A 14,096-nucleotide genomic window follows, 5' to 3' on the forward strand; every position below is an offset into this window, starting at 1 on the left:
AGGAACGGTAAAACAGGAAACAGAAAACTTTATCGAAAACTATTTAGACTAAATAGACAAAGGTTGGCTGCTGAACTGCCTTATTCTGTGTATTTTTTAATTTTTTTAACGAATAATTTAAAATTGTGTTTCACAATGAAAACTTTATGACAAAACCAGTTTAAAAACTGAAGTACTGGACCGATATTGATAAAATTTCCATAGGAACAATCTGTAATTACAACGAAATTGAGAATCTTTTAGAAGTTGCTTGAAAAAGCATATGTACATGCAAGGGGACCTTTTTTTGATGAATCAAATTGGATCAGAAACCCTGTTTGCTATATTTGTAATTTTTCCAAAGGTCACAATCACCTTTGTACAAAAGTCGATTGCTTAGGTACCTCTGTCCCATTCATGTTTTGTACCGTGAAGCAGTTGTGTTTGCATGACTGTGTTTCGGTTTGAAGGATGGGATATGGTGTGAATTTACAGGGTATAGAGGAATTACATCTGAGTCCTCAGGATAGGCAACACATGAGGGGTATCATGGGTGAAACAGTATACTGTGTTATGTCCATGGTACTACTTATGTCTATAGGCGACGGTTACCACTTTGCCATTCTAAGTTGTATAAAAAAAAATAGTATATGCTGGAGGGCACTAGTGAGGGGTGATTGGTGATCATGATGATCAATTGTCGATCAATCAAATGATCAGTCAGACCATTGTAATTAATTTACCAGGACCTAATCTCTATGATTAGTTTCTGGGTTCATAATTTATGAAGTAAAATTTATTTATGTATTTTAAGTACTGAATTCTTATTACACAGAACTCCAATCTTGTCTTACAAGCCGATGTGAGATTGATAGAGCGACGTGGACGAGATGAAGCGACCGGTGAGGTTCTGTCACTCTCGGGCAAACTCGGTGGGACCCGTATGGGTGACAGAGCACAGAGAACTAAGCCAGACAAAGCTGAAGAAAGAAAAGCAAAGTAAGTGCTGTTTATAAATTATAATGTTTATTATGCTTTTTAATTTTTTTTTTTTTAACTTTTAGATGTATTCAGATGCATATATATTAAATTTTTAAAGAGCTAAATCTAAATGCTATGCTATTGAGTACTCTTTCATGCTGCTTTTTAGGCATCTTCTGTAATGGCATTTAAAAAATATATAAAAATATAATTTCTTTCCAGTGATGAAAAACACAACTAAATATCTTGAATCTAACATATTAAACGTTAGATTTTAATATGTATATTCTTTGAAATGTAAACATGTTGTCTACATTTTAAAGTACATATTAAAGTGACATTCACTACAACAGCAGCAAGTTGACAAATATCTCTGGACTACCCCATTATGGATTATATTTGTGAATTTTCTAATGATTAGGATCAACAACATGCATGTGACATGTTACAGTGACCACTTACAGTTAGATGGACTTATAGATAGATAATTTATTTGCATTACTTACTTACAGCACACAAATTACAACATAGATATAAAAAAAAAGCGAGATAACATAAGTGATAAAACAAAATACATAAAGCTAAATACAATTTTCGTTTGTGTGCCTGCCTTATGCGTATAAATTTGTGGTATATAAAAAAAAAATTGTAATAAAAAGTACAAAGGAATCCTTATTGTGCACTTTGGTACATCAGTCCTTCTGTTACAGCACTATATCTCGGCAACTACTGATGCTTCCAATTTTAAATAGTATTTCTTTTTGTTAGTATACACATGGAATATGTAATGATTAAAAAATATTTAAAAATGGAATGGAAAAGCAATGGCGAGCAATTAATAAAAAAAAATGTTTACTTGTCCAACTACTTTCAATGAAGACATGCTTTTATAATTATTTTTTTAATTTGCAAGGCGACAGAAACGTGACGAAGCATCATACGAGCTGTCAAAGTCGAAGACGGCGCGCGTAGCGTGGGCGGACGACTCGCCCGGCGTGCTGTACCGGCCGCGGGCACAGCACACGCGGCACGCGTACGAGCTTCTACTGTCGTTCATGCAGAGCGCGCTCGGAGACCAGCCCAGGGACATACTGTGTGGGGCGTGTGATGAGGTTAGTACACTGACTGGATACCAATTATATTTTGTCTTATCTCGATCATCTATCCATTATGGTGTAATCATTGTGCTGATGGAAAATCAACAACAACGCAATTCATGTTTGCCGACCTAGGAACATAATAATAAACTCTTTATTGCACATAAAAGAAATGTACACAAGGAGTGTTTATATAGAATGTGCATATACAAAAGGCAACCTTATAGCTAAAAGCAATCTCTTACAGACAACCTAACATAAATAGTAGAGAGAGAAAGGTAGATGGCGCAAGTCGGACACAGTAAATACAAATAAAGTAACCCAACAAAATGCTTAATATTCTAAATATCATTTATATTAAAGTAAGACTAAGTTATATAAACATACATATATATAAATATACTAAATAAATCAAGGTAAATAACACATAGTAAACATCAATGCAAACTAAAGAAATAGGTAATGGGAATTTACCTGCCTCCTGAACAAGTTTCAACTCTTGCCTCTCTTGAGAAAACAAAAATATTATTGCGCCTAGCATATTTGCTAGCATGTCTCCTTGCTAGCAAAGAGCTAACCCTCTACTAGGGGGGGAAAGGGATTTTTAGTAACGGAGTCTAACAGCTCCATTGCTAGAAATGTGTCCTATCAGGTCGGCCCCCACGCGGTTCCCCCTGGAAACCATCGTGGTTAATCCTCGTGGAATTCTTCACGATGGGCTAACTGACCTGGTGGTCTACCATGAAATGAAATTCCGAATTTTCGGGCTCAATTTCGTATTTTTGTTTGTACCGAAATCGACCCAGTAAATGGAGCTTAACATTTCATTCATCATAAATCCTATCCTAATAGTCCAGAGGAACGATATTTTAACATTTTTAATAATTTTAAACGGCATGTATTATGTAATTTTAAGATCAATTTTCTGTTTCGTTCGTCCCCGAAATTTCGGAAATCATTTCATGGTAGGCCTACTGCTTTCATTTGGAACCTATTACCTCTTACTGGTGCCCCGCCAGCGTATACCGATAGCGCAGGCAGGGTTACCATTCTATTTTTAACTATTAAAAAAAACAGCCTTCAGTACTATCAGTTACTGCTAAAAAGTTTAATATATGCTTTCTAATTTTTTAGGTGTTGGTAGTACTGAAAAATGATAAACTGAAGGATCTAGAGAAGAAGAAAGAAATAGAATTGCTACTGGGACCCATAGCTGATGAAAGATTTGCATTATTAGTTAATTTAGGTAAGTCAGTAATTGAATGATAAATTCGAAATTTAAAAGGGGTGTCTCAAATGACTTTACTGGTGTATTTATTTAATTGTTACTATCAACCCGCCCCGGCTTCGCACGGGTGCAATGCTGATACAAATTTTTTTTTTATACAACTTAGAATAGCAAACAAGCTGACGGCCCACCTGATGGAAAGTGGTAATCGTCGCCTATAGACATGAGCAGTACCGTGGACATAACAGAGTATACTGTTTCGCCCATGATACACCATGCGTTGCCATTCCCGAGGACTCAGGTGTTATTCCTCTGTACCCAGTAAATTCGCGCTATATCCCACCCTTCAAACTGAAACACAGCCATGCAAACACAACTGCTTCACGGTTGAAACACGAATAGGACAGAGGTACCCAAGCAATCGACTTTTGTACAAAGTCTCCCTCTGGTAAATAGCGCCGCCGGGCCTCCATTACATTACGACATCACATTAGAAACCTCTAAAATTATCATTGTTTCTCTACAATATTATGCATGTATTATACATATAAACCTTCCTCTTGAATCACTCTATCTATTAAAAAAACCGCTTCAAAATCTGTTGCGTAGTTTTAAAGATTTAAGCATACATAAGGATGGACAGATAGCGACTTTGTTTTATACTATGTAGTGATTATTTGTCTGTTTCAGGTAAAAAGATAACAGATTTCAATATAAACACATCGTCTGAAGGCAACACTGAAATAGATGAGACATATGGAATCAATGTGCAATTTGAGGAGTCTTCAGAGGAAGACGATGAGGATGCATATGGAGAGGTATGGCATATTTCCGAACCGATACGACAACATAACCTTCAAGAAATCAGTATATTCCTTTTTAAAAGGCCGGCAGCACACTTGCAATGCCGCTGGTGTTGTGAGTGATCATGGGCGGCGGTAGTCACTTACCATCAGGTGAGCCGCATACTCGTTTGCCCCCTGCGTTGTAAAAGAAAAAAAAAATGGTTACTTTTTATTTTGTTGAGGCTTCAGTACACCTGGGCGACTATGCCAGGCCTCATAAGGAATGTCTGTATGTAAGGATTGACCTATCAGTTAGAAACACCTTTTTTAATAATAATAATTTATTTATTTGCTCGAAATGTGGTACAAATGGCGTTAAATTTTATTGAGCTACACATTTCGGCTTATCTGAAGGCATGCAAGTTTTTATTTCAGTACATGCTACTTACTTTTTAGTGGCTTACGTATACTAATAGCCTAGTAGGAGTCAATCCATAAATATTGGGGGGAAAGGGATTGTCAGTAATGGAGACTGAGAATCCAATTGCTAGCAATATACCCAACCAGGTCGACCTCCACGCGGATCCCCCTGCAAACTGTCGTGGTTAATTCCTGATGGATTCATCATGATGGGCTAACTGGCCTGTTTTCATTCTCATCGATCACCCTTCACTGGTGCTTCGCCAGCGTATTCCGCTAGCGCAGGCGGGGTTACCATTCCATTTTAACACATCAAAAAAAAAATCCATACATTTTGGCAGTCTCACACATACCAAAGGCAGCAGAACTAAACAAATACAAATTGTCTTATAATGTTAAAAATTTGACCAACACACAGTTTAGGAGAAGATTGTTTGACTATTTGATTGATGGTTGTTTCTATTCTGTGAAAGACTTTTTGAATAGATGTAATTTGTGATACTTGACATTGTAAGAGCTTATTAGTGATTGTAATTTGAAGTAATTGGTTTTGTTGATGTTAATTTGACTTATTTTGGATATTATAAAAAAAAAAAAAAACATTTACACACCGAAATGGTAAATATTGCTGAACAACTATAACTTAAGATCTGTTACTGGCAATCACCAATATTTTGTAAATAAATGATTATTATTATTATTATAAATGCAAACTAAACAAAAACAAATACATAACAAGTCAAAAACATAACAAATGGCGTACAATACAACTGAATTATACATTTACATACATACATTTAATTTTTTAAAAAGTCATTTATTGAATAAAAATTGCATTCCAGTAACCATTTTTTTAACTGTAATTTAAAGTGACTTACTTTACTCACAGACATAAGTGTTTGGTATTAAAGACTAGGCATGGATAATATTGATACCGATCCAATATCTATATATTGGTTTCCTCTAGACATTGATGGTGGAAAAAGGTCACTTCCCATTTCTTTATCGCCCATATCGGTTGGATATCTATTTTCGAATATGGTAAGTATGTTATCCAATATTATTACCAGAGAGAGACTTTGTACAAAAGTCGTTGCATTACCTCTGTCCCATTCGTGTTTCTACCGTGAAGCAGTTATGTTTGCATGGCTGTGTTTCGGTTTGAAGGGTGGGATATGGCGTGAATTTACAGGTTACAGAGGAATAACACCCGAGTCCTCAGGAATGGCAACGCATGAAGGGTATCATGGGCGAAACAGTATACTCTGTTATGTCCATGGCACTGCTCATATCTATAGACGACAGATACCACTTTTTATCAGGTGGACTGTCCGCGTGTTTGCCATTCTAGGCTGCATAAAAAAAGCAATATTTTTTATGTATAACAGACTTATTTTAACGTTTATTTGTTATTAAACCAATATATTGTAACTTAAATATATAGTTATATCTATATATTGCCCACTTCTAAGGGTGTGACCCCTTATTGCAGGTCCGCGAAGAAGATAAGGAAGACGGCGAAGGTACAGATAACGAAAAAGAGAAAAACAGCAGCGGCGATGAAGACAGCGACGGGGAGGGGCGGAGGAACGCTATACATACTAACGTGAGTTTTTTATTAATACAGTGAACGCTCTATATAAGCAACATTTTTTATATTATATTTATCTAGTCAGCTTAGTTAGTAAAAGAAATAAGTAAAAATATTTTCCAGACTGTAAGTATTTTTATACTTCTTTTTTTTCTATAAGCAACTTTTCCCATTAAGAAACTTTTTTATTGAAATTAGTTCAAATGAGTTGCTTATAGCTTTATACGAACAGCACCATGAATCACAAAATGGATCTTGTTATAAAAAAATAAATGAATTTGTATCAATACAAATTACTGTGTGATCCCGGTATAGAATGGGCCATCTCTTTCTTTCCCGTGGGTGTCGTAAGAGGCGACTAGGGGAGGTTGAGGGATGAGCAGCAGCGTCCCTCTTAAAACTTCACCGAAAGCCTAACAGCGGTTGCCAAGCCGCCTGCCGCCTGCCAAGTGTGGCAACTCAACAGTGGATAGTTAAGGGCTGATATCAAAATATGATATTCAATAGAAATGTATAAATTTATAAAAGTGTCGAATATAAAATATTGGGGTTGGGAGGGGGAGGGTTAGTAATGTGGACAACCAGTCTCATTGCTAGCTATATACCCTGTTAGCTCGACCTGTTTGTCTGGAATTCATCATGCTGTATTCCAGGTGTATTCATTACGATGGGCTAACTGATCTGCCTTTTCATTCTCACCTATCATCCTTCACTGGTGCCCCTCCAGCGTATACCGATAGCGCAGGCGGGGTTACCATTGCATTATCATCCATAAAAAATGTAAATTACTTAGAGTGCCTATAGAACTAATTTGTAAACATTTAACCTTGATCTTTCAGCTATCAGAAGAGCAAACACAAAAGCGTCGGGACACAGTACTCCACCCCATGGACATCGACGCGTACTGGCTCCAACGCCGGCTCTCCCGCCATTTCCCCGACGCCATGGTCTCCCAAGCGAAGTCCAGCGAGGTGCTGAAGGCGCTAGCTGACGCCGCAGACGACCGAGACCTGGAGAATAGGCTGGTTCTGCTGCTAGGATACGACTGCTTTGATTTTGTGAAAGTTTTAAACAAATATAGACACATGAGTGAGTATAATACAAATGGTTGGTCAAATTTAGTACAGGGGGAGGGGGGATGTTTTTTTAGTAATGCATGGTAACCCCGCCCGCGCTATCGGTATACGCTGGCGGGGCACCAGTAGGGGATGAAAGCAGGCCAGGGAACCGCGTGGAGGTCGACCTGGTACGGTGTATTGCTAGCAATGGGTTCATTAGACCCCATTACTAACAATCCCTTCCCCCCGGGTGAGCGTACTAGGGAACTGTAAAGTACAGTTGATGAAATAAATAATATCATTTTTAATAGTGTGTGTATAATTAATCTTTTAGATTTTATGGTATTTTAAATAGCAAGCAAACAAATGACTTACCTGATGGAAAGTAGTTAATGGCACCCCTATGATACATTCCTGTGTACTATGGTGTTATTAAGCCTCAATACCCTAAGGGGTAGGGATTGTTAGTAATGCGGACTATCAGTCCTATTTCAAACAATATACTCTATCAGGTTAACCTCCACGTGGTTTCCTCTGTAAACCATCGTGCTTAATTCCAGGCGTATTCATCAAGGTGGGCTAAATGACCTGCCCTTTAATCCCCACATATCACCTCACTGGTGCCCGGCCAGCGTTTATCATTAGCGCAGGCGGGGTGACCATTCCATTGTCATACATTGAAAAGCTTCCATACAGGATAATTTCATTGTTATATATGTTGGTTACTCAGGTCTTTTCTTACAGATAATGACTGTGATGATGATGATATTACAAATTGTATATAAAAAAAATGTTATTTTGTTCACAGTTCTATACTGCACAAAGTTAGCCTCATCGCAGTCTGAGAGCGAGCGGGCGGCGATTAGGGATGAAATGTCTCGCCAGCCGCACTTGCAGAAAATATTAGCACAACTGGAGACGGGGAAAGGGGATGACGAGGTCAGTTTTTATCCGTGACTATCAATTGCCTCACTTTGGCAGTTACTAATAGTATTATATCCCTAAATACTCGTAGTATAAAATAAAGTTACTTCCCGCTGTCTGTCGTTATGTATGCTTAGATCTTTAAAACTACGCAATGGATTTTGATGTGGTTTTTTTAATAAATAGAGTGATTTAAAGGGAAGGTACATGCGTAATATAGTAGAGAAATACTGATGATTTAGAGGTTTCTAATGTGCCGCTATTTACTATCAGCGTTGCATCCGTGAGAAGCCGGGGCGGGTTGCTAGTAATAGATATTTTTATTCAAGTAAACTTAATAATAAAAATTTTTAAATAGTCATGTCTTTTATTGGTAGATTCATAATTTCACTCCAGTTCGGAATGAAATTTTAGTTTTCTCAGCTGCAACAGGCAAGTAATACGGCTGTTGCTTTTTTTCTCAAATAAAAGTGAAGTTTACAACCAAATAAAATTATGAATGGATAAAACTACTATCACAAACTTCGTATTTATAATGAAAAGAAAATATAAAACTACCAAGCTACAATCAGTCATAGTATTCTTAAATAGACCAGTTCCTACTAGAAGCGCCCGTTCACGAGTATGACGGATGTGCCAACTATCGTTGTGTTCAACCATATTATAGGGAGCCCAACGACCCGCCTCACTACGCCGCTTTAAAAATCAGCACCATCTTTTTCTTGTCTTAAAAAAATGTTTAATTTCTTTTAATTACTGCTACAATCCTGGTCACGGCACCAACTTTGTTAATATCTCACAGATGGACAAGCAATCGGAGGCGCCGCGTAAACGGCACAAATCCGAAGTGGAGACAGGCGAGGGCACAGGCCAGGTGAGCGGCTCCCGCAAGATGCTGCAGCTCGAGGATCTTGTGTTCGCGGCCGGAGCTCATTTCATGGCCAACAAGAGGTGTCAGCTGCCACCCGGATCCTTCAGAAAACAGCGGAAAGGTATGTTTGTTATAGTTTGTTTTTTAAGTGACGAAAATTGAATTATTATTTGCCTTTCAAGTGTTCCACCAGTGAAACTTAGTGTTTTACCCAAAGATACATAGATTGAAAGATTACTAAAAAAAAAATATTTAGATATGGTGTCTTTGCTATCAAGTTAGTTTGCTATCGAGTAAATAGTAATCACCTTTACAGTTTGAAAAAATAACCTTCAATGGATGGAAGCGGATTTCAACCCACATTTATTTATTTAAACTATATTAACCAATGAAATGTGGTACAAAAGGCGGACTGGACTTAATGCTATAAGCATTCTCTACCAGTCAACCTACCACATCACTCTGCTATCTGCACTGCTGTCAGTATGGGAAATTTTTAACAATTTTTTTAAACGTCATTGTATCTGACGTCACTATGTTATTCTCAATTGCAGGGTTTAGCCTTTAAAATATTTTCAACCACTTTGATTTTTTTTACTACTTAGAATGTCAAACAAGTCAGGCCCACCTGATGGAAAATGGTAACCGTCTACTATAGACATGAGCAATACCATGGACATAACAGACTATTTCGCCCATGATATTGCCCATGCGTTGCCATTTCTGAGAACTCGGTTGTTATTCCTCTGTACCCTGTAAATTCACTGCCATATCGCACCCTTCACACCTTGAATATATAATATTTCTGTTCAGGTTACGAAGAAGTGCATGTGCCAGCCCTGAAACCTAAGCCATTCGAAGAGGACGAGACCCTTGTACCAATTGAGAAGTTACCCAAATATGTGCAACCAGCTTTTGACGGTTTCAAGACCCTCAACAGGATACAGGTGGGTTTATATTAGACATGGGTAATATGGATACCAATCCGATATTTATATATTGGGTTCCACTGAATAAAGGTCATCACCCATTTCGATATCGCCCATATCGGTCGGATATCTATTTACAAATATGTTAAAAGTCTGTTATCCAATATTATTTTTGCCAGTAATTGTCACGCTTGACAGGCGAATTGGCAACCGCAGTCAGGCTTTAGAGATGTTTTAACAGAGATGCAGCTGCCCATCTCTCGTTCCTCGTTAGTCGGCTCTTACGACACCCACAGGATAGGAGGGAAGTGGCCTATTCTATGCCGGGATCACACGGCCATATTTTTATTTTATTTTATTTTAATATTACATCTGAAATCAAGAGCTTATATTTAAAATAATTTGAAATATTAAATTTACACCATGCATTGGCCAATTACAGATTTCCAATATGTATATCAGACAATATAATATTGTCTGATATACATATTATTTTTGGAGATTGCTTATTTTTGGAGAGTAGGTTAAAGAAGAAAGTTGCCATATTTTTATTTTATTTTAATATTACATCTGGAATCAAGAGCTTATATCTAGAATAATTTGAACAAATTGGATTCCCAATTTGTATACCAGACAATATTATGCTTATTTTTGGAGAGTAGGTTAAATTAAATAGAAAAAAAAAAAACAATATACAACCATAATTCCAATGATAATTAGAACACTAGACAAAGGAAAATAATGCAGAAATAGTATGTGAAGGAAGTGTGTTTATCGCTACGCCCACAGAGCCGCATCTCGAAGGCTGCGCTGGAGACTGACGAGAACCTGCTGGTGTGCGCGCCCACCGGCGCCGGCAAGACCAACGTGGCGCTGCTGTGCATCCTGCGCGAGGTGGGCAAGCACGTCAACGACGACGGCTCCGTCAACGTAAACGACTTCAAGATGATATACGTGGCGCCGATGCGCTCCCTCGTGCAGGAGATGGTAAGCTTTTATACGCGGTATATGCATACTTCTTTTAAACCGACTTTAAAGTAATAATATTTCGTTATATAAAAAAAAGTCAAGTGCGGATCGCATTCGCGCAATGACCGTATCGATTTAGAAGCTTGATAGTTTCACTGCTTTAAGAGATTTCAGACCTGAGTATATGATATTAATTTCAAATTGATACCTCAACGCGTTGCTAAGAAAAAGGGTCTTGACGGACTAACAGACAACGAAGTGATACTATAAGGGTTCCGCTGTTCCCTTTGAAGATACGGAACCCTAAGAAGATCAGTTATTTTGAAGTTGAATTTGTTTTCAACCGACTTCAGAATAAACAAATTATGTTCTAAAAAAAACCTCCAATCGTAGCAAAACCAGTTATTTTAGTCTAATGAACTCAGTAGTTTAGTTTTTATATGAAAATTTTATCAAAGTTTTATCCTTTTTTTTTTATAAAATCTCTATAGGACTTGAAAGTATATCCTTTCAGACAAAAAAAAATTCAAATTGGTTTAAAATACAACCGAATCGAGAACCTCTTTCTTTTTGAAGACTGTTGAAACTTATCATATGTAAACTGATTTGTTATATTTTTATTTTTTTATCTTAAAGTGTACACATTCAGATTGGTCCCATGGAAATTTTAATAAAATCGCTTCAGGAATTTTGTTTTTAATTTAAAATAACCAATGTATGTATGTTGAATTTATGTATGTTTTTTTTTCCTGGAACAAAATCTACTTGTTAAGTGTAAGGATTACCATTTCATTATCATCCGCTAAGACCCCAGAATTGTCTGGATGACATGAATGACCCCCAGGATGTAGCAAAGCTTTCAGCTATGCGCGTACACATGTCTTGTGAAGGTTTTGACCAATGTCTCTCTCGGCAGGTGGGTAACTTCAGCAAGCGTCTATCGGCGTACAACATGAAGGTGTCCGAGTTGACCGGTGACCACCAGCTCACCAGGGAACAGATTGAGGCCACCCAGCTGATCGTCTGCACACCAGAGAAGTGGGACATCATCACCAGGAAAGGTCTGTATTATTATGTATAATTGGCATAAATTGGCTACGGTATCTAACTCTTGAATGAAGTGGATAGTATTTATATATGCCATCATATCAGTCAATTAGAGAGTTTATCCAGTAATTGCCACGCTTGTCAGGCGGATTGGCAACCGTAGTTAGGCTTTGAAGATGTTTAAAGAGGTATACTGTTGCGCATCCTTCGCCCTCGCTTAGTGATCTCTTACGACACTCACGGGAAAGGAAGGGGTGGCCTATTCTATGCCGGGATCACACGGCCATAATATTGGTATAATAATTGTGTTGATTGATTCATTCATTAGTTGATTGATTAATTAAACGATGGATTAATTAAACGATGGATTAATTATGTAGTCGATTGATTCATAGTCTATGGTTTAGTTAATTTCTATTATTAGCAATTAATCACAATCTTCTTATAATATTGAATTCAATTCGCAGTCAATAAACGCGTTGAAAAAGTCTGAAAATTTTTCATTTTCAATGTTAAAAAAAAACAAACTGTAAAATTTAAACTTGTCTGAAACAAACAAATAGTTTGATTCATTAATTGATAGTTTAATTAATCGATTCACATATAAATTGATTGATTTATTAATATATGGATTAATTTGTGGATTGATTGGTTGATTCATAGGTCAATTGTTTGATTCTAAGATTGATTGGTTGTTTCATAGACCAATTAATTGTTTTTAATTGATTGATTCATTGATATATAGTGTGTGTTTAGCTTTATATCCTATATAATATGGATATCTATACTTATAATAAATCTGTAGAGAGGTCAATTCTGTACATGAAATATATTTCCAAAATAACTATTAGGCGGTGATTAGTGATCGATACTGATGCTAAAAATGCAATTAGTAAAATTTTTGTCTGTCCGTCTGTATGTTCGTTATAGAAACAAAAACTACTCGACGGATTTCAACGAAACTCGGTACAATTATTCTTCATACTCCTGGGCAGTTTATAGTATACTTTTCATCACGCTACGATCAATAGGAGCGGAGCAGTGAAGGGAAGTGTTGTAAAAATGTCCACCCATGCGAAACGGGACGGGCCGCTAGGTTTTAATAAAGCTAAGAAAGATCATCATTATTATATAAGGTGTCTACTGCTGACATAGGCCTCCCCTATAGACTGTCATATGGAACAGCCCCAAGCTAAAGGACTAAAGGCCGATCGCTCCTGGTATTTGCCATTGGGAGTTTTGCTAGTGTGTTGCCACGCTTGGCAACGCACCCACATTGACAAATTAGATAGTTTTTTTTTATTTTGTTTAAATTTTTTTAATTTGTAACATTAAGTAAGTATATAGAACACTGATAAAAAACACGTCAACAAAAAGTTGACTCGTTTTCGAGGCTCGTGGCTCTATCTATATAATCTAAGCCTCTCACCTTACAGATGTATTGATTGATGGATAATTAGTTTGATTGATTGTTTATTAAGTTACCTTAGTAATTGATTGATGGTTTACTAACCCCCCACCAACCATATAGGACAATATCGTCTGCGCCAAGTTTGAATCTTGAACAGAAAAAAGAAATCTAGAACATATTTCCCGAATTTTCTTGGAATATTTCCTTACCTTTAAGTAGGTCAAATTATCGTCCGTGACGGTTGACGGTGTGAAAAAAAAACACACAGTTGGCGGAGGGTAGTTACCCGAGTAATTGATTCGATAGTTTATTAAGTTACCCAAGTAATTGATTCGATAGTTTATTAAGTTACTCGAGTAATTGATTCGATAGTTTATTAAGTTACCCGAGTAATTGATTCGATAGTTTATTAAGTTACCCGAGTAATTAATTCGATAGTTAATTATGTTACCCCAGTAATTGATTCGATAGTTTATTAAGTTACCCGAGTAATTGATTCGATAGTTTATTAAGTTACCCGAGTAATTGATTCGATAGTTTATTAAGTTACCCGAGTAATTGATTCGATAGTTTATTTAGTTACCCGAGTAATTGATTCGATAGTTTATTATGTTACCCCAGTAATTGATTCGATAGTTTATTAAGTTACCCGAGTAATTGATTCGATAGTTTATTTAGTTACCCGAGTAATTGATTCGATAGTTTATTATGTTACCCCAGTAATTGATTCGATAGTTTATTAAGTTACCCGAGTAATTGATTCGATAGTTTATTATGTTACCCCAGTAATTGATTCGATAGTTTAT

General features: G+C 36.8%; 1 protein-coding gene across 1 annotated transcript in view; it reads left to right on the top strand.

The window, feature by feature from the left end:
* Window positions 1-14,096, top strand: part of LOC113510187 (putative U5 small nuclear ribonucleoprotein 200 kDa helicase) — a 44,018-nt gene that overhangs the window by 580 nt on the left and 29,342 nt on the right. Inside the window, exons 2-12 of the mRNA XM_052901306.1 lie at window positions 815-978; window positions 1,874-2,072; window positions 3,192-3,303; window positions 3,976-4,103; window positions 5,983-6,096; window positions 6,921-7,170; window positions 7,948-8,078; window positions 8,866-9,055; window positions 9,748-9,881; window positions 10,653-10,850; window positions 11,749-11,893. Coding sequence (XP_052757266.1) covers window positions 815-978; window positions 1,874-2,072; window positions 3,192-3,303; window positions 3,976-4,103; window positions 5,983-6,096; window positions 6,921-7,170; window positions 7,948-8,078; window positions 8,866-9,055; window positions 9,748-9,881; window positions 10,653-10,850; window positions 11,749-11,893 — 1,765 coding nt within the window. The remainder of the gene's footprint in view (window positions 1-814; window positions 979-1,873; window positions 2,073-3,191; window positions 3,304-3,975; window positions 4,104-5,982; window positions 6,097-6,920; window positions 7,171-7,947; window positions 8,079-8,865; window positions 9,056-9,747; window positions 9,882-10,652; window positions 10,851-11,748; window positions 11,894-14,096) is intronic.

Source organism: Galleria mellonella, unplaced genomic scaffold (assembly GCF_026898425.1).
Source record: "Galleria mellonella isolate WM207_F2 unplaced genomic scaffold, CSIRO_AGI_GalMel_v1 utg778, whole genome shotgun sequence".
NCBI lineage: Eukaryota > Metazoa > Arthropoda > Insecta > Lepidoptera > Pyralidae > Galleria > Galleria mellonella.